Source organism: Ilyonectria robusta, assembly GCF_021365365.1.
Source record: "Ilyonectria robusta strain PMI_751 chromosome Unknown BGZ61scaffold_15, whole genome shotgun sequence".
Taxonomy (NCBI): Eukaryota; Fungi; Ascomycota; class Sordariomycetes; order Hypocreales; family Nectriaceae; genus Ilyonectria; species Ilyonectria robusta.
In genome coordinates this window covers 353,902-376,162 of record NW_025764449.1, presented here as the reverse complement: position 1 = coordinate 376,162, position 22,261 = coordinate 353,902, and the positions used below count along the sequence as shown (strand labels likewise).

The 22,261-nt window shown below is 51.6% G+C and overlaps 9 protein-coding genes across 9 annotated transcripts; 2 read left to right on the top strand and 7 right to left on the bottom strand.

Annotated features, from left to right (window-relative positions):
- Positions 1-34: 34 nt before the first annotated feature.
- On the bottom strand, positions 35-3,148 carry BGZ61DRAFT_394264 (glycoside hydrolase family 3 protein). The gene is made up of 9 exons (XM_046242893.1): positions 2,980-3,148; positions 2,827-2,909; positions 2,610-2,773; positions 2,407-2,540; positions 2,266-2,354; positions 2,099-2,202; positions 1,919-2,048; positions 1,699-1,865; positions 35-1,647 (listed from the first exon to the last, which is right to left on the bottom strand). Exons 1-9 carry the CDS (start codon positions 3,101-3,103, stop codon positions 225-227), a joined length of 2,418 nt encoding a protein of 805 aa, XP_046101864.1. The 5' UTR covers positions 3,104-3,148; the 3' UTR covers positions 35-224.
- Positions 3,149-6,308: 3,160 nt separating this feature from the next.
- Positions 6,309-7,358, bottom strand: BGZ61DRAFT_357437 (kinase-like domain-containing protein; the record flags this gene model as incomplete). Its single annotated transcript, XM_046240879.1, has 2 exons — positions 6,309-6,569; positions 6,597-7,358. 2 exons carry the CDS (start codon positions 7,356-7,358, stop codon positions 6,309-6,311), a joined length of 1,023 nt encoding a protein of 340 aa, XP_046101863.1.
- A 962-nt stretch (positions 7,359-8,320) lies between these two features.
- BGZ61DRAFT_394260 (beta-lactamase-like protein) lies at positions 8,321-9,310 on the bottom strand. Its single transcript, XM_046242892.1, has 2 exons — positions 9,279-9,310; positions 8,321-9,210 (listed from the first exon to the last, which is right to left on the bottom strand). The coding sequence occupies exons 1-2, from the start codon at positions 9,303-9,305 to the stop codon at positions 8,341-8,343; spliced, it is 897 nt and encodes a 298-aa protein (XP_046101862.1). The 5' UTR covers positions 9,306-9,310; the 3' UTR covers positions 8,321-8,340.
- A 523-nt stretch (positions 9,311-9,833) lies between these two features.
- On the bottom strand, positions 9,834-10,376 carry BGZ61DRAFT_357296 (uncharacterized protein; the record flags this gene model as incomplete). The annotated part of the gene is made up of 1 exon (XM_046240866.1): positions 9,834-10,376. One exon carries the CDS (start codon positions 10,374-10,376, stop codon positions 9,834-9,836), a length of 543 nt encoding a protein of 180 aa, XP_046101861.1.
- A 1,419-nt stretch (positions 10,377-11,795) lies between these two features.
- Positions 11,796-12,783, top strand: BGZ61DRAFT_495637 (Alpha/Beta hydrolase protein; the record flags this gene model as incomplete). The annotated part of the gene is made up of 3 exons (XM_046250915.1): positions 11,796-11,906; positions 11,994-12,442; positions 12,501-12,783. 3 exons carry the CDS (start codon positions 11,796-11,798, stop codon positions 12,781-12,783), a joined length of 843 nt encoding a protein of 280 aa, XP_046101860.1.
- A 185-nt stretch (positions 12,784-12,968) lies between these two features.
- On the bottom strand, positions 12,969-13,597 carry BGZ61DRAFT_455449 (uncharacterized protein). Its single transcript, XM_046246382.1, has one exon. The coding sequence runs from the start codon at positions 13,557-13,559 to the stop codon at positions 13,059-13,061; it is 501 nt and encodes a 166-aa protein (XP_046101859.1). The 5' UTR covers positions 13,560-13,597; the 3' UTR covers positions 12,969-13,058.
- Positions 13,598-14,044: 447 nt separating this feature from the next.
- On the bottom strand, positions 14,045-16,589 carry BGZ61DRAFT_455447 (acyl transferase/acyl hydrolase/lysophospholipase). Its single transcript, XM_046246381.1, has 6 exons — positions 16,012-16,589; positions 15,779-15,954; positions 15,606-15,704; positions 15,479-15,545; positions 15,169-15,423; positions 14,045-15,102 (listed from the first exon to the last, which is right to left on the bottom strand). The coding sequence occupies exons 1-6, from the start codon at positions 16,509-16,511 to the stop codon at positions 14,373-14,375; spliced, it is 1,827 nt and encodes a 608-aa protein (XP_046101858.1). The 5' UTR covers positions 16,512-16,589; the 3' UTR covers positions 14,045-14,372.
- A 136-nt stretch (positions 16,590-16,725) lies between these two features.
- BGZ61DRAFT_590071 (uncharacterized protein) lies at positions 16,726-19,168 on the top strand. The gene is made up of 2 exons (XM_046256612.1): positions 16,726-18,692; positions 18,750-19,168. The coding sequence occupies exons 1-2, from the start codon at positions 16,843-16,845 to the stop codon at positions 18,823-18,825; spliced, it is 1,926 nt and encodes a 641-aa protein (XP_046101857.1). The 5' UTR covers positions 16,726-16,842; the 3' UTR covers positions 18,826-19,168.
- Positions 19,169-19,726: 558 nt separating this feature from the next.
- Positions 19,727-20,464, bottom strand: BGZ61DRAFT_356878 (CAP domain-containing protein; the record flags this gene model as incomplete). Its single annotated transcript, XM_046240826.1, has 2 exons — positions 19,727-19,827; positions 19,882-20,464. 2 exons carry the CDS (start codon positions 20,462-20,464, stop codon positions 19,727-19,729), a joined length of 684 nt encoding a protein of 227 aa, XP_046101856.1.
- Positions 20,465-22,261: the final 1,797 nt, after the last annotated feature.

Genomic DNA, 22,261 nt, shown 5'->3' with positions numbered 1-22,261 from the left:
GGCTCGGTGCGTAATTTGAGTAGGGTTGCGGACCCTTTACAGCAGATGTGAGGGAATAGATCTCTCTAGAGCCTTCAACAGTTTTGAAAATCTTTGTTAAAAGAGTGCGTTAAATTACCAGAACCTATTTTTCCTTAGGCGGCCCTCCTCCTACCTCTTGGCCACATCTCGTACCCCTTGGCTAACCTCCAACGCGTCTCCCATCACCACTCTTCACCTCATCTCTAAGCCATTCGCCTCATCCACCTTCTTCGCGTATAGTTCCCATTAGACAGGCTCAGGCTCCCCGTCAGTGGCAAGTTCCTACTGCTTCCACCAACATAAATCTGATAACTGCCGCTCTGCAGCCCCCACTTCTGCGCAACAACATCCCACACGCTCAGATCTCGCCGCGTCAGGTCAAACGTCACCGTCGTCGTCTCGCCTGCCACGATTTGAGGCTTCTCAAACCCGCGGAGCTGACGCGCCGGGGCCCCGGGGATTCCAACAAAGAGCTGCGCTACCTCGGCGCCGTCTACGCTGCCCGTGTTCGTCACGTCGGCTCTCACGCGCGCCACGACGTCCCAGAGATCCGTCTGCCCGCCCTCGGCGATGGCGCCGGTCGGGTACGTAGCCGTGTTGGCCGTCGCGATGTTGCTGACCTGCAAGTTGCTATACCCAAAGGTCGTGTAGCTCAGTCCGAAGCCGAACTCGAAGCGTGGCTCGATGGCCTCCCGGTCGAAATGTCGGTAGTCGATATATCTGCCCTCGGAGAAGTTGCTCTGCGGGAACTTGACGAAGCGGCCTTCTGGCTGATCCGGGTGCAGCACGTCTCCGTAGTCTGACTCGTTCCGGGCCACTGTGTACGGCAGCTTGCCAGAGAAGTTTTCATCTCCGTAGAGCAGCGAGACCAGTGCCTTTCCGCTCTCCTGGCCGGGCAGGTGTGCATAGATGACGGCGGTGACGTTGGCGTGGTCGATCCACTGGTCGACGAGTCTGATACCAGCATTGTGCAGGACCACAATTGTGTTTGCGCAGCGGCTTGCGACGTGGAGGACCAGGCCGTCAGTATAGTCGTCGCGGAGACCGGGGCGATCGACGCCTTCAGTTGCAAAAGCATTTCCCAGGACCAGACAAGCATCACTTGCGCCCATGACGTCAGGGATGGGTGAGTTAAAGTCCCAGAAGAGTTGCGTGTTGTCCTGGTCAGCTCGAGAAACGAGGGCATCGAACGGTGAGATGAAAGTCGACTGCGAAGTTGCGCCTGATCCGCCACCGGAGATGATTGTGCCGTTAATAGCGATGGCCGCCACTGGCTCCTTGGATAATCCTGTGAAGGCATCGGTGAGGGCAGCAGACATGCCCTCATCACCGGCCTCGAGACCAAGGCCCCAGGCTGTAAAGGTAGAGCCGCCATAGTTGTTCTTGTCGGGGGATTTGGCCGAGTAGCCGAAGACGGAGAGCATCCTCGGCCGCTTCAGGGGCAGTGCGCTGTTGGTGTTCTTGACCAGGACGTGGCCCTCTACAGCGCCCGCGTACAGGATGGGCTTGTCTGTTGGATCTCTTCCGTCGATGATGGTGTGCGGAAGAGACAGGTTGGCGGGCATGCCAATGCCTGGGGCGGGGAAGGATTTGTCCTGGCCCATCTGATACCAAGAGGCGATGACGCTGATATCTGTTAGCGGGATAATCTATTCTCAGTGATGGATACCAACTTACCGAGTAGCCATATCGTCGAGTCTCGATTCAGAGACAGAGCCATTGGTCACACTCAGTGTGAGGTTATCGCCCCAATAAACTCCACCGTTGGGCATCGCTACGTCCAGCCCAGCCAGGGCCGCATCAACACCACTGTGTTGCGCAAACCAGTCCGAAACCACAAAGCCCTATTCTTGGTCAGACTACATAGAAGAAAGTGGGGGATTGAATGATCGATTACCTGGAAGCCGAGCTCTCCCTTCAGTACGCCGTTGAGCGTCTTGCTGTTCTGGCAGCCATACGAGTTGTTAATCCGCTGATAGGAGCACATGATGTTTCCAGTGCCAGCGTGCACGGCATCTTGGAAAGGCCTGTTAAAGAGTTAGATGGAAGAGTTTATGCGACGGGAATAAATTCATACCAGAGATATAGTTCGTGCAGCGTGACATCGTCAATATTGCTGGACTGAGCAGAGTTGTTCGTGGTTGGAATACGGTCCGTCTCTTGTTCGTTTGCAATATAATGCTACTCCAAGTGTCAGTGATATGTACTTCGCTTCCTCTTCAAGACTACGTGAGATAGACAAACCTTGGTGCTCGTTATGACGCCGACGCCCTGAACTCCTACAACGGTCTCGTGAACCAGAGCGCCGCCAAGGTATGGATCAACCGAGTAACCTGTGAGATATTAGCCACCCGGCCCTTTCTACTTGGGAAATTTCAAACTTACCTTCCCAGTTACGGCCACCTTCGACAACTCGACCAAGTGGACCAACCACAGGGCCCAGAAGCATGTTGACTCCCTTTCTCTTAAACTCCCCACCCATGCCCATGCCTCTCTTGTAAGTCAATTCCTTGTTCCAGCTACAAAGAAGAATGTGTCAGATGATCCATAACTGAAATTTTCTTCAAGGGTAAAGTGGGAAAACATACGATGCGCCGACGTGAAGGCCGCTTGGCCAAGAGCTCACAAAGTCGGTACCTCGGAGGCCTTGACCGGCGTCACTGACACACATTCCGGGAAATTCCAGCCGATCAATGGCAGGGATAGTTCCGGAGCAGCCGTTCGGGGCGGTAGTTCCTGCCGTCATATTGACCTACGCACAGAAATGTTAGATATTATGGCCGAGGATGAAGAAGTCAGGCTTGCCTTTTCTTCTAGTGTCATCTGCGCCACCAGTGCTCTCGCCCGGGCATATGCGGTTGCCCAGGGCCCAGCACCTGACATCTCAGCTAGAGGGACATGCAAGTTAGCAATGAGCAGGTCTCGATGATGAGATGGAAAGGCTGAGTGGTAACTCACGTGAAGGGAACACAGGAGGGGACTCCCCGAAGAAGTAGGAGTCCTCGGTGATGACATCTTGGGCCTGGACGGTTGCAAGAGCTGTTAAAAGGGCAACGCCCGCGCCGATGAACGAGGGAGCCATCTTGACAGTGATTTTCGTAAGTAGCACGTCTTGAGAGCCTGGAGCTGAGGATCAAGGCATTACAGCACGGCATCAACCGTTCTTCTTATATCGTTTTCATGCTCTCTCCATTCGCAGTTTCCAACATCCCTTTCGGATAATGTACGGCTCAGTTGAAGCGCTAATTGCAAAGTCCGCACGATGAAGAGGCATGTTCTCGGCGATACTCCCAAGCCCCTTCACCTCATTCTCGTCGCCATACCGGGCGGACCGAGACAATTCGGTCCGGTTGTTGGTCAGGAGGCCTACTATTGGTTTCTGTGGAGGTCAAGCCCTCCCTCACAAATCATAGACGGCCTTTGCGGCTAGGCCTAGACTAAGAACAGTCGACAACGTGGGAAACTGGCGGGGGAGGGGACCTCGGATTGTGGGGGAAGGGTCAAGACTGAGCGGGGATCATCCGTTCTTCGGAGTGGATATCTCGGAGCCAGGGGGGTTTATGGGGTTCCCCGACTTGAGGACCCGCTGGTCTGGTGCCCTTTAAACATTTGACAATTGCGGGGAAGAAGGAAAAAATGCGTGAGGAATTGGCCACGGACTGATGCTGAGGCGGTGAGCTCCTGTCACGAGTCTGGGGATTGTTGTGAGTACTTGGGTCTATTAGGTGAAAGAAACAGGGGAATTGCGCATGGTTGATGAATCACTGAGTCTAGCAATGTCTATAGTAAAGTATTTACATTCTCGCAGTGTGTTGAAAGACGTGTTGCCAGTTGCGGTATTTCGGAGCGACGGACTCCGAATAGCCTCGTTGAGCGATAACGCCACACGTCATTCGATCACCTCTTTACAAAGACAGGCTGCTCTTTCGCCGACACCACACTACAAAGAGGTTGTCCGATCACCCGAGGTTTCTGCGAACAACCGACCGTTTCTTCCAGAGCACCCGATTCACAGAGCAGCTGATGGCGCTAAAAGGAGATGGGGTTCCACAAACGATGGTAGCCACACCACCACGCACGCGGCGTCGCGGGTCTCTGAGCATCTTGCTGATCCATCATGCCTGTTTGTTGGAAAAGAACGGCCGACATATTGCCGCTTGTTGGCCCTTGGTCTGGAATAGTACTAGGCTTTTCAGCTTCATGAGAACCGCGGGTAATGAGCTCGGCACTTGCAGAGGCTGTCACGGAAATGCAGCCAGTAACCTGTGGAACCGATGGACTGGGTGAATACGTCACCTTGTCGCTCGCCTCTTAGCTGCACGTGGACCTCGGGCACCTTTTTCCTCCTTTGCCACTGCCTATAGGTATGCATGTCTATACAATGAGTGCATATAGGTGCCTGTGAGTACCTACAGGCTGGGCAATACCCCAGTATGGAGCGTTTGCGTCACTTAAGGCGGGGAGGGAATGCTACTCTAATAAGTGGTTCATTTATGTTTCTCGCAGCGATGAATTTGTTAACTCGTTCGATGTCTCGTTCTTTGCGGAGACGTTCCCGACCTTATTCCCGCTTTGCTGTCGCAGAACCAATCTTGGTTGAAGAGGCTATTCTCGAAGCGGGAAAGGCCGCCGATTTGCCAAGTAGGACTGTTGAGATAGAGGCGGCTGTGTGAGACCTTGTATTCTCACAAAATTTGAATCATCGGATGTGGACAGAGTGGCTAGTGGCGGTGATGGTCGAGCTGGAAGGCTCCGACAAAGCGACCGACGATAGTCTGAAGAAGATTCTCAGGAACCTGTCACTGTACGGCCGGCCACCAGCAGTCGATATCGAGAAAGGAGATCCCATGAACTCTGCCATATGTTTCTACCGAGAGATGAAGCTCTTTTCGGCATTTGGGTCATTGAATATGGTAACAAAGCTCACGTCTGGTGCTGTAGAGCTCGTAGCATTCTCTGGTCAGTGTCTGTATTAGAACGTGAGGGACACTGTACGGCGAGATAGACGAAAGCCGATTACAAAGGCCGAGTGAGAAGAAGAACCGCATAGTCTGTTGATGGGTAGGGAAACAAGTCATATTGCTGGATCTACGACACAATCACTTGACGTTATGAAACGGGGATCGCTGTTCCCTGGAATGACTCCTAGATTGTTTTATTTACGTCCCCTTTCGTTCTTTTCATGATCCCAGAAGGCAAGAAAAGACATTCCATCCAACTTAAAGAAAAACATCAAGCCTGAAATATTTAGACGTCGGGAATATCGAGTTTTTAAGGACGCTGCCTACTTCGCCAATCCTGGTCGTCTCGGGCCGTCTCTCGTCTCCTCAAGGTGTCCGCAACTCGATTTGCGGTTCTACTCTTCCTTTCGTGTTCTTGGTACTCGTCCTGGCCGTACTCATCCGTATATGGTTTGCGATTCTTGTGCAGCACTCCTCGGTTTCCTTGACTGGAGCCAACAGGGCGTCCGTCGTATCCCTCAGACTCCGACTCCGAATAATCCGAGTCAGAGTAATCCGCCTGGCGCATACTACGTCGGGGCCTGTTTCGGAGCCATAGTCTACCTTCTGAGGACTTAGGTCTCTCGGGGAGTTCTGGGACTGGAGTAGGTGGGCGGTTAGGTATTTGCATGGATCCAGATCTTTGGTGGTAGATGGGGCCTGAGTTGGCCCTCTTTTGTGAGTCGCCCCGGGGAGGCACAGCATCGATGTAAGATTCTCTCCAGCGAGGCTCCTCGTCGTATCTGTAGCCCCGTAGAGCATCACTCCGAGGGAGGTGCACTACTTGGCCTGGGAGACGTCCTGGTTGGCGATGTGATACGAAAGAGTCGGCATGTGTCTCATCAACCACCACAGTGCTTGGTGACGCTTGATTGCCAAAGGTATATGAAGCGTCCGACGACGGTTGTTTGCGATACGTATGAAACCTGTCTTCGCTTTGCCGTTTTATCGTTCGCTGAAAAGAAGTGAGGGAGTCAGAAGCAGTAGTAGTAGAGCTGATAGTGCCACGCATATCTGGACCATCCTCAGCGACAATGGTAGTGGAAGCCGAGGGCTGTTCACTCTGCCATACCATCGCTTCAAATTTCTCTACGGCTGATCTTTGACTTGCCAAAGTCACGGATTCGTCCTCGCCGAGCTTTGCCGTTGGCTCGACCTCCTGGGATATCTCAGTCCACTGTGCAGATGGCTCATAGCCAATGGAAGTCACGCCAGGAGATAGCTCCTGCACACTGAAAGGGCAACATTAGTAGTCGTACAATCCTGCCTTTCATCGATAATCCAGTCTTACCTCTCTGTGCTAGAACGACTCCGTGTCTCGTCTAGAAACTCATGGTTCTCGAGCCAATCGTGGCCGATGGCGGTCACCGCTGTGAGTCGTTTCTTTGGCGATGCAGCCATGACTTCCTGGATGAAGCTGATGCCCTGCGCACTTGTATTGACAGCCTCCAGTTCACTCGTGGGAAAAGGTGTGCCCTTGGTGACATAAGACCAAAGCCTGCCACGGGTATTAAAGGCCGGCTTTTGCGTCAACATCCTGTGCGTAATCTAGCCGAGTCCCCATAAATCAACGACGGGTGTGTATGCCAAAGCGTCATGAGCGGCTTCGTCGGCCTCAAATGCTTCCTCGTCAAAGTCATCGGGGCAATACAGGCCAAGTATTTCTGAGGCCATAAAGCCGCGAGTGCCAATTTCCACAGTCCGCAATAGTGTGGACGATTCAACGCCGCGCTTGGAGATACCAAAGTCTGCAAGCTTTACCCACCACCCAGGGCCCTTTTGGAAGATGAGGATGTTGCCGGGCTTGAGGTCTCTATGTGCGAAGCCGCTCTCATGCATCAGCTGCAAGGCTTCGGTGACTTGTAGGGATATCTGTCGGGCCTCGGGTTCGGGGAATGGTTTGGTGAGATATTGCTGTAGATCCCCATACTTAAGATATTCCATAGTGATAAAGAGGCTCTCGTCATTCTGAAACCATCCTGAGGATCTCACGAAACAGTGTGCGAACCTGTCATGGGAGAATTTGGCTATAGCCTCGAGTTCTCGGTGGAACTCGGATGCGGAGGAGACATGAGGGCGCTTATGGATCTCTTTGATGGCACGAAGATGCGACTCTCCATCGCGCGGCCCAGAACTAGCGATGCACTCCTCCAACCAGACAGTACTGTAGGCGCCATGACCAAGAATTCGCTTCCTCTTCCACGTATCCTCCAACTTCAACCTCCGGCAGCGAGCCGAGACGCCGATGACGGTGCGGATCTGCGTGGTTTGTTCGGCCTCGGGATCCCAGACTGCTTCGATCCTCGACTCGAGGCCGGCTGGCTTAGCAGCAGCCATCGCGGGATGATGGCCGAGTGCCCGGTGTCGTGGTTGATGAGCTGCGAGGCCTGCCTGGTCATCAACACGAGATGACGATCCAGGCGGAACATCAGCCGCACCGAACTAGCTATCGGCGGCTGAGGCTCAACTCGATGCAATTACAGGTGGTGCAATATTTCTCTATGCCTTGTAGACGTGGCCCATATCCAGCTCGCTGCATGCATATAAACAGCACGGCAGACGCCACGACGCACTTGATCTCTTGTCGGATCGCGTACGGCCAATTCGATTACGGACTTAGTCTTCTGTTGGAATGTCCCTGTATTACGAAACCTCTGATAGATCGATATCATGACCTTGGTCAGAGGGGGTGTCAGAAAGGCAATTGATAGGGCTGCCACAAGCTTATGGGTGCTGCACTTTTGACATTTCCCATTGCCTCAAATCACAATAGTCAAATTCTACAACCAAAATGTATCAGACCTCTTGGTATACTACCCCCCTTGAACCGCCACCTTGTGGCAGAAAGTTCAACGCAAAACACAGCACATAATTTGGTTTTCTTTTTAGCTCTACTCAATATCATCAGATAGATCAAAGCCCCACAGTATGCTCAAATAGTAGAGATAAACAGTAAGTGCTATTTAAAAACTCGCCTAAGCTGACTATTGTCACTGTGATTAGACAATCTGTAACTCCATTCATATCAACTAAAAAAAGCGCCTCTACAAACTCGATCGATGCAATCTCCAGTAATTATAAGCCTCATCTAAAAAGACGCTCTCCGGCTGTAGAATTCGTGAACCCAATTTACTATTAATCTTTGATTCTTATCAACATCTTGCAATGCTCTCGAATAATGAACCAATTTCACGCCGTCAAACAGAAGCCGAGATGAACAGATTCGGGAGATAGTTGTACTATCCTTCTACTTCCATAGCCAGTCCATCCCGATCCTTGATGACTAGACGACTTGTTTCGTTCGATGCCCAGGACTAAGCTATGGTTGTTTGACCAGTATAGCACCTGCCCAGAGTGACCCAGGATTCAGGTGCTCTGCGTATATCCCCAGCATGCGCCCATACAGCTCCTCGGCCGTCTTTGTCTCAGTACTCAGCTTTTCAAATGTCTGCAGGTATGTCTTGGTTTCCTGAACTGCCTCGGGCCCAAACCCCTGGCTTGGATCGCTATGCCCGCCGACTACGTGCTCAGGTCCAAGTGAGGCAATTTTGTCCAGAGCCGCAATCCATTCGTTTCTCTTCGAGGCCTCTCCCGACTCTCCCAAGTACGGGTGCGTGTTTGCATAGACAGCATCGCCGACCACAGCAAGTCTGATGGAAGGAACCCAGAGCGTTGTCGTGTCGTCGGTGTCTGTATGACTGGTCCGGACCACTACAAGCTTCTCGCCTTCCAGCTCAAAATGGTCTTGCTCAAGTGGCTGCGCGACTTTGAAGGTCTCGGGAAGCTGGTTAGGGAACAGCTTTTCCCAAACGCCAGTCAAACGGTCCGGCGTGATTTCAAGTTTCATTCTGGCCACGACTTCAGGCGTCGCTACCATAACGGCGTCCGGAAATCGTTGCAAGATGGGTGCACTTCCGAAGAAATGATCACCGTGAGCATGAGTGACGTATACGTGTGTGATATTGCGCCCACTTGCAATGACCCAGTCTAAAAGCTCATTAGACGCTTCCGATGTCAACTGAGCGTCAACAAGTACCGCGTCCTTGACACCGTAGATCAAAGTAGAGGTTGTGGGCACCCATTTTAGGTTGTCGTGGCCAACAGGCCCTGTCCGCGTGGCTGAAGCACGCTTACTGAAAAATACTTTGTACTGAAGACTCATTTTCAAGCGCGGTATGTGGGACGGCATCTGGGGTGGTGATTTCATCAGCACAGTGAAGCATGGTCAAGGGTTGCATTATTATAGCTGAGACTCGCATGTGTGGTAGTAATCTTGGGTGCCATTTCGGGATAGGAAGGCATGTTCAGTAATCCGAGCCTTCGGATCGATGAAATAAGAGACAAAAGATGGGGATCGGCCAAGCCAATGCCGTGCAAGACGAACGGTACCAGTGACAAATTCATTCCGCCGCAAGTATATTGTATAGTAATCAAGTCTGAGCTCAAAGGGTCGTTTCCCAGACTCCTCGTACGAGCAGATGCCGAGCCCCACCAGCGAGCCGAGGCAAGTCGGGACCAGGACCCACTCCGGAGGTGGGGTCCGGGACAAGTTCCGGGACAAGGTCCACTCACATCGGCACCCGATACTACCATCCCTACATCGACACGCTTAAAGTGAGAGAGCGACAGAGAAATGTTCACATTCACAAAACCAGAGGATCCGCTCACGTTGCGGCATAACGGACACCGAGCGTACATGATGACAGCATCGTTGTGCATTGACAGTCTGTACCTCGAGTATGATCAAGCAAGTAGATCCTTTCAATAAATGCTACCATGACAGTATAGTCGTCTTCAATTCCCCGAGCCGCACTAAACCTCCTCTTCTCCAGCACGCAGAATGTTCGACGTTTGAAAGACAACAGCTTCCTTCGGAAGAAATGGCAAGAGAAGAGCAGTATCCCAATAAAGCCACACCTCCTTGAAATGCAATCCCTCGGGCGTGTTCTCATCATCGCTTTTCCCTATAATGGCAATCATAGTTACCGGGATGCTGACAGTGGGCTTCTCCCCTTTGTTTCCGCGAAGCCAGAGGTTTCGAACGTTCTGGCTGTAGATCTGGCTCCTGCCGTCGTCGCGTTCGATCTCGAGGAATTGGACCCAGTCGTGATGGATTCGTTCAAAAACTCCAAAGAGTTTCTTCATCCAGGCCCACATCTCATCACCCCCGTGATATACGGCATTATTTTGGTTGTGGAAGGTGACATCTTTAGAGTAGAACTTGAGGCCCGAGCCACCATCATAGCCTCTCGAATCGACCGCGTCAGCATATTGCTTAAAGAATCTTCCAGTGGGAGTCGTTGGGCCATCTTTCTCCCACTGCGAGCCAAAAATTTGACTGACAACTCGAGGCATAGTGGAAGCGTGCAACGTTTGTTTGACAGGTGTAATTGTATAGTAGTCAAATGCGTGAAAGTTGGTCGGCTGTGTTGACCGAGGCGTTGCGAGATCACAGAGCTTCAGACGTGAGAAGTTCTGGACTTTGGGACATGACTCAAGTTTATATGGCTCCTAGGTCACCATCTAACACAGTATTGTCAATGAGGCCAGCGGGGCCCCTTTCCCTTGCCAAGGTGGATGGTGATGGACAGAAATGGCGTCGGTAACTGGCTAGCCACTTCGTGGTCACGCTCAGGTGTGACCCTACTCCCGAGTTGTGTTGGCTCGTTCGTCATATTGACTGCTGGTTACAGTCGCCTGTGTCACCCACTGGTTTCACCGAGAGAGATCTACACTCCACATTATTCCTTCTATCAACCACACCCAAGCTTTGATACGTGTTCGTCCAGTGGTTGTTCGAGCCGGCACGCCCGGATAGGAGATGTACCTGTTTCGGGGTCTACCAAGAAGAGGACTACTTTGCCTCACCGTGTGGTGGAGATACTGAAAACCTTCAACATTGAAGCGATGATAGGCCGCAGAACCCAGCCAATCCCGAGAAGAAGTCATTGACTTTGACATGAACTCGGTTCCGACAGACTCACGTCAGCCTGCACAATTATACAAACTTTGCTGAAGGGTGCGCAGATTTTGGCGAATGCATCAACGTACTGTTCAGTTCTCGCCAGAATGTAGGTGTACGTAGTACATCGGGGAAGAGTGATATCACAAGAGACATGAAGCGATCAGGTGGGTGGGCAGACGAAACCATGAAATGCACATTATGACTTGTTGTTTGTTGGCCCCGCTTCACCCCGTCTTTGTCCCGCTTCGTCCGGCTTGACTTTCCGGGGGTGGAGACTAGGTGGAGTGATCGACAACTTGGCCGAGGCTTCTCTATATCAGCGCCCAATGAAGAGTATCCAAAGAATGTGAGTCCAAGCGAGCGACTTCTATGCCGTTGCTTCCACATTGGTGCTCGTCGGAGGATTATCTAAACAGGCCGACGGTGACCAGCCAGATTAGACAGACAAGGGTTTCACACTCGAGCGGTGTTACATTCGGTCTAAGGAACCTCAACCATGGTCACCACATCAGAGACGAATCCCGACCATGGCTCTTTTTATTATTGATCGGTTCCTCGTGATCGGCTGCTCGGCTCTTAGCTGTCCTTGGTGCCTTGTAGGTGAAAACACCGACAGCGGCGCCGACATTGACTCCTCCCCGGTGTCTGAAATGGCCTTCCTTGGGTATCCTAGATCCCGAGAATCCCGGACCTGTACCAAAGCATTCGCAGCGTGCGCCTATCATAACTAATAGCCCACTATCTCCAGGATAGAAGACCGTCACCTCCCTGGTGATTATTTCGCTCATGACAAACGTATTGCAGTAAGGATGTCTCTACCACGCGAAGATATCGAGTTCAGAGCTTGCGATGGCACTATCCTTCGTGGTTGGTTCTACCCGAGAGAGGAAATTTCACCATGCATCATAATGTCTCACGGTGTAAGGCCACCCATATTCTTTCTTTCTTCTTCTAATGGTCCTTTGGCTCTGGAAGTTGATAACGCTAACGAAACCTGCTGTACATAGCTCGGTGGCACGTACCATTTTTTGATGCCAGAGTTTGCCTCTGCGTTCCATAACGCCGGATATGCTGTGCTCCTCTACGATAACCGCAACTGGGGGGACAGCGATGGCTTGCCCCGAGAAGAGTCAAACCCAGCGCTGCAGCAAACCGGCTACTACGACGCTTTCAACTACGCGACGTTGCCTTCAGTCGACCCCACGAAGATAGTATATTGGGGAACTAGCTTTTTTGGCGGCAACGTCATCTATGCTGCAGCCTTAGACAAGCGTATCAAGGCTGCCATCATTCAGGCCCCCCCTGTGTCTGGCGAAACTCGATCTCTGGCTTTCAAGCATCGCATTCCGGAGTTACTAGAGGACAGAAAACGTATTGTATTCGATCTGGAACGTGGCATCGTCCCTCTAATTGCCCCAGATCGAGAGTCCGCAGATCCGTCGAAAACAGACGCAATGTATGTTCCCGACCGAAGGTGCGTACAATATACTAGTTGGCCAAAAAGACTGTGGTAGTCGCTGGGAGAACTACATCACCTCTCAAACTCAGCTCCATATGCTCGGGTTTGAGGGACAGAGTATGATTCATAGGATTTGCCCTACACCTATTCTAATGGTTATTCCTGGCAACGATGTCTTGGTATCAACCTCGTCCCAGATGGACGCCTTCAACAAAGCCAAGGAGCCGAAGCAGTTACATTACTTAAAAGACTGCGGTCACTTTGATATATATATCGGAGACCACTTTAGGGATAACATCAAAGCTCAGGTTGACTTTTTGAATCAATATGTCAACTAGTCACAAAGAACAGTGTCGGGGAAATCAAGATGCTTTGACGTCTTGTGCCGACAACGATTGCCAAGTTCAATTGTAAATTGAAGCTGGAGGAGCCAGATAACAAAATTCTCCCAACATCACTCAACAGAAGCTACTTGTGAACTGTCACCTAACAACGTAGACAAAGCACCTTGACTAATTGTTGCGATTGATCTAGAGCTATTCGTCTCATCTCACACCAACCTCGTACTGATTCGGACAAGCACCCATGGCATGACAAATATGGCCAGCCTTCTTCACTGCTCTGACTGTAGCACCGCCTCCTGATCCCCCGCCTGGACCTTGGCCAGCATTTGATGAACAGAAGTAGGGTCACAAAACTCGATGACTTTCTTGACCTTTGAACCATCTTCGGTGAAATCCAGGATCCACGAGTGCTCCATCACAATCGTCTCGCCATCCTTGAAGACCATGTCGGAGACGGTAGTGGCCGCGGCTTTCCTAGCCTCAACGTCGATGGTCAAGTTCGAAATGACGATCTTCTGCACTGAGCCGGCTTTGAGGTCGGCAGCAAACAGCTTCTGGTACTCGTCGTTGCTTATGACGAAGTCGGCTGGAGCACCGAGGGATGTGGTCAGGGAGGCTGGGAGCAGATGGCGGGTGCAATCTGCGGTGACATCGCGGTTGATGATGGCAGGATCGTTTTGTTCGCCACCGTCCTTGTATGCGAATATGAAGGCTCTCAGCGTTTCTCCAATGATCTTCCTGAGATCGGCGGGGGTTTGGCTGGTCGTCATGATGGCTTGATTTGTCTCGATGGCAAGTGAACCAGTACTGGAATTGTGAATAGAAAAGAAATCTTTTCCCCGAGGGTTTCTGACTTCTTATATACGCAGGTAATGTGGCGCATTTGCTTACTCAATCCAATCCCCAGCGATCTTTTCCCCACCCAGCACTTGCAGTCTAAGGATTGTAAGCTGACGTGAGATGACAGCGAATCCATTGACGACATCAGTGTCACTAATTCTTGCGCTTCCAACAAAACTGGGTGATGCATGCGATTTTAGCTCGTCTTGAGGGGAACACGCGGCGATTGCCAAAACGGGGAGAAAAAGCGATCACATCAGCATACTACTTTAAAACGCGGTTTGAATGTCCTTCGATTGGCAACAGTTGGTCCAGATTCCCCGAGTCTGTCAAGCTCGTGTCAGGAGAAGAAGACTACCTCGGGCGGCAAGCGCTAATGAATGCAAGGAAGTCAACATATTCCGCCTGCACAGGTGCACTTTGCTGCTCGTGATACTTAAGCTTCTAATAGTTTCCAAGGTAAGAAGAGTATCTCAAGGAGGGTCTCCTACAAGGAGGTCCGTGACTATCTGCTTGCGGGTTTCGTAAAAACTGCAATAAGACAAACGCAATTCCAATGAATTCGTCATTCCCGAAAGTTTTCTCAACTCCTCAACCACAATTGATGCCAAGATTGTCTTTCCCGCATGAGGAACACGCAGGCAGAAAGACGTCTGCTTCTTCACTTGTAAACTAATTCTGAAACACAACCGAGTCTAAAAACTACTAGCTAGCTCTTGCGTGATGACGACTGACGAGCAGAGTTAGTCAGTCGAGGACATCTCAGTGGTCCTACTGTCCGAGATTCGACGTGCAAGGATGCATGCGCATCTGCTCATGTTGTCGAGTACGTCTCCCCTCTCCAGAAATGCCTCCGTGAACTCTTCAATATCACCCAGTGTTCGACGTGCAGTACTTTTAGGAGCCCACTCATCTAGCGGGATGCGTCTCTGGAGCTCAGGATCGAACCGGAAGTACGGAATATCGAGACCCCCAGCGATGGCCGAAACTAATCTCTCGGTATCTCGTTTCTGTCCCAGAGCACCGCGCAGCAGTTTAACGAACCTCAGGAGTGGGATGATACCTATTGACCCTCTCTCTGGCATAATTCCGGTACCAATGCTCACCATACAATTGATTGGGGCATGTGATAGTAAAACCTGCATTTCTGCCAGAACCTGCAATGTGGGGTTGTTCGAAGTAATCCCACCATCGTAGAACACTCCATCCTGATTTTCAAAGGGCTTGAAGTATCCTGGAGCTGCCGTAGTCGCCCTTGCGGCCTGCCAAATGTGAAAGGAGCTGGCTGGTCCGGGGTTCAAGGCTGGAAATTGCAAACAATCTGCGTCGGGGTTTGCGTGGAGGTTTTCCTGGGATTCGGATTGTGATTCTTTCGTAGGCTTTGCCTTGGGCTCACAGTCGTAGCTTCGGACCATGTAAGGTTTGCCGAATTCATACCCATTCTGGGAAGGCATTGCGTAAGCTAGCACACCACTGTGCTGTATTAGCAAACCATCGCGTGTGGTCTACAACAACAGAATATATATATAGACTGCTTACGTTTTGCATCGTCCGCCTGTGTCTTTGAAAATGGTGTGTCTCCATTTCGTACTCTCTGGTGACGGGTCAAACTCTCCTACCACGTGCCTGATGGCCCGGATCAGTCTCTTGTCGCTATATTTCTCGTTCAGAGGTCGAAAAAATTGAACGGCCAGCAAGCTGGGGTGGCCGAAAATTTCGCTAGCATATGAACGAAACTTGTCATAACATTCGTCCATGCTCATTTCAAGACGACCGAGCATGATTGCTAGTAGTCTAAATAGTGTCAGACCCGTGTTCCATGGCATGTTAGCCTTGGGTTATGCCTTACCCTCCGCTGCTGGATCCAAAAATGAAGTCGAAGACTTCGCACGGCTTCAAAGGTGAACTTGTAGGTGCTGCGAGTAGTTAAGCGGAGATAAGTGAGAGCAACGCCCGCATCATGGAAATCTGCTTACCGATTCCATAATTTCCAATTTTCGAAAGTTCAGAATCAATAGAACGCATGAGTTTTCGTAGAATTAGGAGACTGACGAAACTTCTCACGCCTCCTCCGTCTAAATTGCACATATTGGATGTCAAAGGTTGCTTCCACCTTCACATTATTCGATAGTTGGAGTCAGGAACTTACCCAAGCAAAGAATGGATGGTGGGTGGTCGACTATAGTTTTGTCTTGTTGTTTCTCTTCCAACACGACAGAACTCAGCTCCGTTTGAAGACGACTCTTGAGACCCTGTAACTGATTTACAAGCGCCCCCATCTCATCACAGAGTGCCAAAACCTCGTCACACTTGTCCCCAGTCGTTCTGTTCCAGGACGTCAATTCCATTATTCACACTCGGCAAATGCTTCGTCCGACTTACTTGGAAGAGCCTGCCATATCGGACGCTAGTGCTTCCTCCATCGAGGCTGCGTGCTGGAGCATACCACGTAGCGTTTCTCGCAGTGTCTCATTCAACCACAGATCTCGGCCAGCAAAACCTTCGAGTGCGTCTGGCAGACGGTCGGCGCTGCTCGATACATCTTTTATCCAGACGCGCAGGTCAAGTCGGAAATGATCCAGGGTGGTGTGTATCTTCGCTCTAGGTTCCCCGGATCCTCCGACGAGCTCTTCTTGATCACTGCTAGGTTTCATAGATCGGGTCTTGTCAATCAGCGTCTCTAGTTTGCTAATCACTGCAAGAAACTGTGTATATGTTTTCTCCTGTTTGTTTCTCTCGGTATCATCGCCCTGGAGCTCTGACGAAGGTTCGGATAGGTCGGGCGGCGGGTCAACGTAAGGCTGGGGCGATTCGGAGTCGGGCTTCGAACGCCCCGGTAATGGCGACACCAAAACTTCGGTCTGGTCCATTTTCTTAGACATATCGAATCCTTTGGCAGGATTGTGATTGCTTCTGCCCCGTGGCTGAGAGTGAAAAGGTGGGATAGGTGATGGTTGGGCTCGGCTGTGTTGGAATCGAGTCGAAGAAATGCGAGCAAGTATGTAAGAAATGTATCACGTGAATGGCGCCCAACTCGTCAGGCTTTCCGATTTCCCCGCACTGAGGTATTTGTTATTCGCAAGGCGAATTTCAGCTCGTCAACTCCACGAATCACTCTTTCAACTTCGAGCTCGACGAGCGAGCTACACCGACCCGAGCGCTCCCTTAGCGTTCTATTTGCTTATCTCTCAATCGCCGCCACCGTGAAATCCTATGGCAGAGGTAGCCATCCCGGCCGGGTTTTCAATTGCCTGGCTTGTGCTGAGCCTCGTGGGTTGGTATGGCAGCTGGCGGAAAGGACTTGAACTCATCCACCAAGACCTTCTTGCCCACAGAACCATCAGCAGGGATATACGAACCTATTTGGACACTCTTCAAAGCCAAAAAGACAAGGTTGAGGCATGGCGGAAGTTGTGGTGTATACCAGAACCCGAACCCGAGGCACCGGAACCCGAAACCCGAGGAACAAATGCAAAAAGAAAGAAGAGGAAGGGACTACCGATTTTTGAAACGACACTTAAGGGGCCACCCGATGAGTTCTTCCTACTGCTCTGGGGCGAGGCAAATTACGAAATTATCAAAGATCGTCTCGAAACCATAAAATCTCTCTTTGAGGGGAGGGAACACAACTTAAAACGATACATCGGGCGGACGGAGGATGACTGGAAACAGATGTCCAAAACTCGCCGGGCGTATTTGAAAAAGAGATTTGTCTATTGGGATAAAGTTATATACTCTTCCCCGGACACAGTTGAAGGATTCGCGTCTGCCTTGAAACGCATCGAGGAGGTAGCGAAAAAGGGATGGAAAGAGCAGAGCCGAAAAATAATCCGAAGTCTCGAAGCATCAGATCATGAGATAGGGAGACTGCGCAACCTTCATCCATACCACGTCCTGATGGCACACTGTTTGGCAAAGATTGCCGTTGGACATGACGGCTCTTCTGACGCTGAGCAATTACGAAGGTGCGGTCAGGAGGACCGAATACGACAGAGTCTTGCTATTGTCATAGATGCCGACATCTTCAAGCTCGCCGCTTCGCCGTCTGATGGAGACGACCTCAAAAATGCTCTGGAATATGTCGCCGACTTGGATAACATCCGGTGGAAGGTAGATTTACTCCTACGCGAGTCAAATCAACCAAACGAGCAGTTTGTCAGGGTTGAGTTCGAGAGGTACGCTGGAACGGAGCCACCGCCTGCGTCAAGGATATCAGATGCTTTCAATATGGTCGTTTTACCCCATAATGACAAAGCCTACTTCAGGGCAGATGTGCCTTCGCCTCGATATTTCGAGCTCACGAAAGTGCGTCACGAAGAATCTGGACCACGGCTTCAATCGACCATCCAAGACCGCTTGGCTACGGTTGTAAACCAGGGACCACCTTTGGCGACGGATCTCAACTCAACTCCTCCCATCAGTGCAACCCGTTTACTACCTGAAGTTCCAACGTATCGGGCCGCCTTTGAATTAGCTCAGGCTACACTACTCTTCTTGGGGACAGGCTGGGTTGGAGACCTATGTCGATGTGCTGTTCGAACGGGAACAGGGGTTGGACCAACCTCGCAAATTGGACTCGACATAACCTTTCGTATCCACGCAGCACAAACTGGGCAGGCCGCAGCTCCCCAGCCGGGGGTTGTGCCGACCAGCACAGCAGTTGCCTGTCAGAATTCGTGGTGTTCCACCAATTACGACTGGGACTCTATGAATAAACCCCCTCGCCGCCTTGGTCTCTGGCTAATCGAGTTGGCTCTGGGTACTGTTATCGTGCCTTCGCAACTATCTAATCCGAACAATCAAACCCGCGGAGCGCAAAAGGTCGAGAGGATATCTGTCCTAGTCACGAGAACGCCCGCACAGGCGCCACAAGCCGCCACATACGCATGGGAAGATTTCACCCTAGACCGAGTGCTGTCAATCGCCAAGCGGCTATCATTTAATGACAACGATGATTTTAAGCACGCCGTAGAGTATTGCCTTACGGAGGAGTTTCCGCAATCTCCTAATGACAGTGAGCGCGAACTTCATCTGAAGAAATTTTACTTCAGGGTAGTCAAACCGTGAGTTGATCTCATCAACACGTTACGTTAGTATAATGCTGACCTGTTTTCTGGTAGACTACGGGACATGTATGCGAGCAGGTGCAACAGTGGTAACGATCCTGAGTATTATTTGAAGGACATGGTGGTTTAGCTACGCCTCCATCAAGGTCCTACATAAGGCGAGCCCTATCATCAAGAACACATTGCGATGGATCCCTTACGGTCAATTTGATCAGGGTGTTTATGTTGGGATGATGATGATGATGATTTCTTGGGCCCAGATGGACCAGGACGGTCAGAGGGGGGGTTCCTGACACGGTTGGGGGATCATGGGCTCGTTAGTCGCTAGCAGGGAGGCCTCGGGGCTTAAAGGGAGAGGTTGCTGCTAAGGGAGGGGGAATCATGGCGTTTTCTTTTATTGAGATGTTTCCTAGAAGTCAGAGAGACCTAGAGAGCTCGAGGCTTATTGTCAGAGTCAATAATTTTGCTGCTTTTATTTTGAGATATTGATTCAAGTCTATTTTGACTGGCGTCATGATCCCTGACCAACCTCTGTCTTCCACCACACCAAACATCGGGCTGCTGCAGGCCGTATTATTGAAGCCTTTCCACCAGAGTTCCCTGCAGCCGACCTGGCCAACGGGCCCACTAGTTTTAGTGCAATATTACCCAACCATGAACAATCTCAATAGTGCGGAATTCATGGTGATACATTCACAATGTGAGCTGCTTGAATAGGGTTGTAACCGGTTTGACTGAACTATGGATACTGACTAGTCTCACAGGTCTCCTTCTCCCGTCATCCGAGGGCGATGATGACTGATGGAAGAAGCAGCGACAAGCACATAAGAACAAGACAGTTATACACACGGCAATGAACCCCTGTTGTTCATCCTCTACTCCTCCCTATACTTCTGTCGCCGTGAGAGGTCCCTCGTCGGGCGGGACCTCCCAGCTTTTAGTATGTAACGTTGGCTCCTTAGTAGGGAGTCTCGCCAATGCTACAATCCATGGTCAGCGAGTTCAGCGAGTGCTGTGGTAATGGTTACTTACTAGTTACCAGGGCCAGAGTAGCGGGCGACAACGTAGGTACCGCTGCTGCCGCTGGCGACGGCCATGCCGAGCTTGGTGGTGGTGCCCCAAACAACTTGGGCTATAGAGAGTTAGCCGGTGCACTGTGCAATTATGTATAGGCGCCATTGCTTACTGTAGTGGCCGAAGCTCATGTAGTTGGTGGCGGAAATGGCCTCGCCGTTGTAGAGGCTCTTCTCGGAGACGAAGGCGTTGACAGCGTTGAGGTAGGGCGCATCGTTGCCGGACTGCATGTACAGGTTCTCACCAAGGTCGGCAGTGCCAGAGTGCTCCAGCGTGCCGAGAGAGACAAGGTGATCGGCCCACTCCTGGGCACCGGCGGCCAGATCGTCGTCCCAGACGAGGTCAGCGTTTCCGACGGCCTTTCGGGCAGCGTTGTGGGCGTCAAGGGCGTTCTGCTGGTCGGTCGTCAGGCTGGAGGCGGCAGCGGCAGCAGTAGACTGGGCTGCGGCAGTGGTCTTCACAGCGACAACGGTCTTGGTCGACGAAGCCTTCTTGGTGACCAGAGTGGTTGCGGCCGGGACCACAGCGGTCGTCGAGACCTTGGTGACGGGGAGAGCGACCTCGGTGGCAGTGGGAGCCACGACGGTGACAACCTCGGTGTAGTACTGGGTGTACACATTGTGAGGGCGGTGGGGGAATCGCCAGGCTGCGGCGTTGGCAGCCAGAGTGGAAACGACGAAGGCGGAGAAACGCATCTTGAGATATTGGTCACCGGGACTTGGGGGTAAATGGTAAAAAATGAGTGGATTGAGTGAGTGAATGAATGGACGGTTCCTGCCGTGGGTTGGAAGGAATGAAGATGGACTTGGAAAGGAGTGACAAGACGCGGTGAGGGTGGAAGATCAGAATGTGTTTGGGGGACTGCTTCGGGCTTTATTATATGTCGAACCTCGACTCCTTCGCAGCCCTGGTGGACCCGTTGGTCATCATGATGCCTGCGTCGATTACCAGGGTCGGCAGTACGCCACACGTCAAGTTGATTGCGGAACGGAGCCTAGACGTCTCATCTCATCCCATCTCTGGGGTGGGCATTCGACGCCATCCCAGCAGCAGCGTCAGCCAGCAAACTTCGATTTGATTGCAAGACGGAGCCCGCATGTTTCGTCCCATCTCGTCTCGGGCGGGTATTCGATGAGACGCAGGGGGGTTCCCGGCCCGCAAAACCTCAAGTTGATAGGGAGGATGGGGCCACTTTGTCTCATCCCATCTCGGGGATTGGCAGTCGAGCATCGTGCTGGAAGCCCCAAGCGCCAAACGTCAAGCCAATTCATTACATAACCGATTCTTCCTGCAGCGCTCCATCTCATCTCCGGCAAGCGACCCGGCAAACCCTAGAAGCGCCGGCCTCTAGTGCCGTCTTGGGTAGTACAGGGGTAACGACCGGGGTTTGTTAAAGCTTCAAAAGCGGTCCCTGGATGAGCAAAGGCGTTGGAACTGCTCGAGATGTTCGAGATGCGTAGATAGAAGAGTAGAGAAGGCGGAACGAATTGAGCACCTGTTGATTCCCCTATTTGCCATTGATTCCACTCCAAGCACCACCTGCTTACTCCCACGTTTGCCTCGCGCAAAATGCAGTGCCACGGCACTATCACACTGAAACTTCGGCTAACTCCTAGAATTAAACACTGGGCCGCATCGCGTCGGGCCCCACGTTTCATCCTGATTAGCCTTCGCCAGGGGTGAGATGACAGCCCGGGGAGCGCCGCAAGGACTCACCCTTCGCTGGGAGCATCTAATAACTACACCGCTGCAAGAGGGATTGTCTACTCTACTGCGCGGTACTTCGTACATGGTATGTATTTCATCACGTTAGAAGCAAATGAAATGAAGCAAAGTTTGTTTGCCCTTGAGCAATCTCGACAATACATTCAGCTCGTGTTGAGCATCGCCACCACCAACACGCGTCCCATGCGGCCCATCTCACCCAACAGTTTTCTCCACCAGGCTTGGCAGGTCTGGATCCCGCCGGTCCCGAACAAGCGCCGTGTTGATCCAGGCTTCCAGTAGCAATTGACGAGGCTTGCATACTACGTAGGACAGTGGAGGGCGCGTGGTTATCCGTAGAAAGGGGAAGAATATCCATTCGCCAATACCGTCAGACTCTGCGTCCCTCTTTCCAGCGCCATCGCCGGCCGAGTTTTCAGGGAGTGACCCCTATACCGCACCTCAACAACCCCTAAACTATATCCAAGCTGGCCCACTACGGGCCTGTCGGCGCGATACGCAGCGACATACAGCGGCATGGTGACATGTTCTACCCACACAATGAGACGTCGTCCGTTTGACCATGATGGTGCCAAGTAGTTAGCAGCTCGTGGTTCCCCAACGACCTCCTTTTTTCCAACAAGCCAGTGATCTTTCAGCACAGATTGCATCATTGCAGCCATGTTGGGGTGAGGTTAGGTGAATATCCAGACAGACACGCTTATGTCAGTAGCTGTAGGGTAGGATGCGCAAGGTGTTGAACTGCAGCTGCATCCGCTGCATCCGTC